Consider the following 3,078-nt stretch of genomic DNA (forward strand, 5'->3'; position numbering starts at 1 on the left):
TGGTCTCCGTGCGTCTCTAGTTCTCCGTATTTCGGTCACGGCTTCCCTTCACATAACGCTCTGACCAATGGCTTTCCTCTCCTGTTTAGAGTAATTCCGAGGACGGTGACAATGACGACGACTCCGACTCCAAATCTCCTGGAAAAGGCCGAAAGAAGATCCGCAGAATTCTGAAAGACGACAAATTAAGAACGGAAACTCAGAACGCCCTAAAAATGGAAGAAGAGCGAAGGAGAAGGATTGCCGAGAGAGAGCGAGAGCGGGAAAAGCTGCGGGAGGTGAGGCCATTCTCCGTCTGTGCCGTGGTGTGTGTTCCGTGGTGTGTGCCGCGCACATGTGTTCCGAGGTGTGTGCCGCGCACATGTGTTCCGTGGTGTGTGTGCCGCGCACATGTGTTCCGTGGTGTGTGCCGCGCACATGTGTTCTGTGGTGTGCCGCGCACACGCGTGAAGTGGTGTGTGTTCCGTGGTGTGTGCCGCGCACATGTGTTCCGTGGTGTGTGGTGTGCCGCGCACACGCGTGAAGTGGTGTGATACTTTGATGGCATTGGGGTTGGCCGTAGTAATGAATATTCTGGGTCTGGCAGGGGGATCTTCTATGGAAGCTGAAGTGACACGAGCTCCCGGTGTCTCCTGTACTGTATTCTGCTTCATTTCCCTCAGCCAATGAGGTTATGGGAGGGGCTGCGGGGCATCTCATCCAATAGCCGGGGCCGGGTGGGCCGGCATTTATATAGAACATCCGGTATATTGGTAGATGACGTTCTGTTGGCTCCTCAGGTCATCATCATGCTGGAAGATGCTTCGCCTGTAAAGTGCCCGATTACCACCAAACTGGTCCTGGACGAGGACGAGGAGACCAAGGAGCCCATCGTTCAGGTGCACAAGGACTTGGTTACAAAGCTGAAACCTCACCAGGTGGACGGTAAGGACCTGTCCCCAAATCATAGCTCGCCGTCCTCATTCTACAGCAGGGGTGGCCAAACTCCGCCCCTCCAGGTGGGGGGTGAAACTACAAATCCCATGATGCATCTCTCTCCAGGAGTCATGTCTGTGGCTGTGAGAATCTTGCAATGCCTCATGGGATTTGTAGTTCCACCCCCACAGCTGGAGGGTCGGAGTTGGGCCACCCCTGTTCTACATGGTGCCGCGTGTCACATGACCTCATCGCCTCTTATATACCCTGTTTCCCCGAAAATAAGACCTACCCCAAAAATAAGACCTGGCTGTGACCATTCCCAGGGCCGGTGGTGGCATAAGGGGGAACTTGAAGAGCAGCGGGAGAGAATCGGTGGTGAAACGAAGCCGGCGCTAGAGGAAGCGAGGCGGCAGAGGAGGGATAAGCCAACGCCTCCTCTATTGCACCGGCTCTTGTCACAGGCGGAGTGATACCATACGCACTCCGCCTCTGAGAAATCCATAGTGAAAGCTTCGCTCATTCTGGCCAGCGATTGGTTACCAAATTGCTCTTGGAAAGGTGCGGCGCCCCCCGATTGCCCTGATCACCATATTCTTAACTTTGCCATTTTGGATTATTTAATTTGGATTTGCATTAATTTTGGATTGTTGTACATGAAAAAAAAAATAAGACACCCGACTGTAGTGCTCAGTGACCCTCCAGTGTTTACCCATCAAATCCTCACCATTAACCCTTCCAGTGTGCTCCCAATCCTCCCCCCTTAGGGTTAGCGTGTGACCCGTGTCTGTCTCCCTCCAGGTGTTCAGTTTATGTGGGATTGCTGCTGCGAGTCTGTGAAGAAGATGAAGAAGGATCCCGGCTCCGGCTGTATATTGGCTCATTGTATGGGGCTCGGGAAGACATTGCAGGTAAGGGGTGTCTATGCTGCAGGAGGTCACCGGAGACATAGGAGGAGAAGGAACACCATGCAGGAGGTCACCGCTTCCCCCAGACATAGGAGGAGAGGGAACACCATGCAGGAGGTCACCGCTTCCCCCAGACATAGGAGGAGAGGGAACACCATGCAGGAGGTCACCGCTTCCCCCAGAGATAGGAGGAGAGGGAACACCATGCAGGAGGTCACCGGAGACATAGGAGGAGAAGGAACACCATGCAACCCCTCGCGGGACGCGCCCTCTGGTCACTGGACCCATTTCTTGTCATGCGTTACGTCTCTCATTGGATTTTTATGCTTCGGAGTTATTTGAGAGGTTGGGCTCCAGTCATAATAAATGTCGGACGTCTCCAGTCATCCGGGGTCATGTACTTCACCCATTGAACCTTCCTGATCTCCGCACAAGCCCGGGACTTGTCTGTGGAGTCACGTGTTTGGTTGGCGTCTTACACTTGGACGTCGGCTACACTCAGCGTGCTCTCGGGTCTGTATATTTGCTTTGGTCTGGGAGCCGGCAGTTTGATCTGAGGTCTCTCTAGTAATTGGCTCCTCCCCCAGGGGGGGTATTTACAGACAACGTTAGCTCCTCCCTGTTTATCACACGCTCAGCGAATGTTCGGCATCGGGCCGAGCGTAGTCCCCTCATCCTTGAGGACGTTTGGTTGGTTCTCGGAGAAGGAATTCCTCACCGGCCAGAATGTTTCTTGGCTTTAGTCTTAAAGGAGAACGTCCGACGTCTGCCTGCGATACACATGCCGCGCATCCCTACAATCCCCGCCTGCCATCCCTTTAGAATCAGTAGCTGATCTCTGGCTGCAAACTACAATTCCCATCAGGCATTGCAAGATGCCGACAGCCTCAGGAATGACTTTAGGCATGCTGGGATTTGTAGTCTAACCACGGGGGGGGTCACATGTGTGATTAGTTCATGTATGGCGGGATTGTCAGTCACGGTTGCGTGTTGTTCCAGGTCGTGTCTTTCCTACACGCCATCCTCCTGAATGACAAGGTGGACTTCAACACGGCTCTGGTGGTCTGCCCATTAAATACCGTTCTCAATTGGACCAATGAGTTCGAGAAGTGGCAAGACTGCCTGGAGGATGACGAGAAGCTGGAGGTATGCGACCGAGCAAAAGTCTGTGACCCCCTGACCCTCACACCCGTGTCATACCTAAACCATGGAGCTGCCCCCACCCGTGGCCCTTAATATGGAGCTGCCCCCACCC

General features: G+C 53.8%; 1 protein-coding gene across 1 annotated transcript in view; it reads left to right on the forward strand.

Annotated features, from left to right (window-relative positions):
- Nucleotides 1–89: 89 nt before the first annotated feature.
- The window catches only part of LOC108804159 (transcriptional regulator ATRX-like), a gene marked incomplete at both ends in the record, with an annotated part of 4,415 nt that continues 1,426 nt past the window's right edge, over nucleotides 90–3,078 (forward strand). Inside the window, 4 exons of the mRNA XM_018575916.1 lie at nucleotides 90–278; nucleotides 780–924; nucleotides 1,717–1,826; nucleotides 2,823–2,969. Of these exons, the coding sequence (XP_018431418.1) occupies nucleotides 90–278; nucleotides 780–924; nucleotides 1,717–1,826; nucleotides 2,823–2,969 (591 nt within the window). The remainder of the gene's footprint in view (nucleotides 279–779; nucleotides 925–1,716; nucleotides 1,827–2,822; nucleotides 2,970–3,078) is intronic.

This window comes from Nanorana parkeri, unplaced genomic scaffold (assembly GCF_000935625.1).
Source record: "Nanorana parkeri isolate BGI_ZX_2015 unplaced genomic scaffold, ASM93562v1 scaffold5538, whole genome shotgun sequence".
In the NCBI taxonomy this organism is placed as follows: domain Eukaryota; kingdom Metazoa; phylum Chordata; class Amphibia; order Anura; family Dicroglossidae; genus Nanorana; species Nanorana parkeri.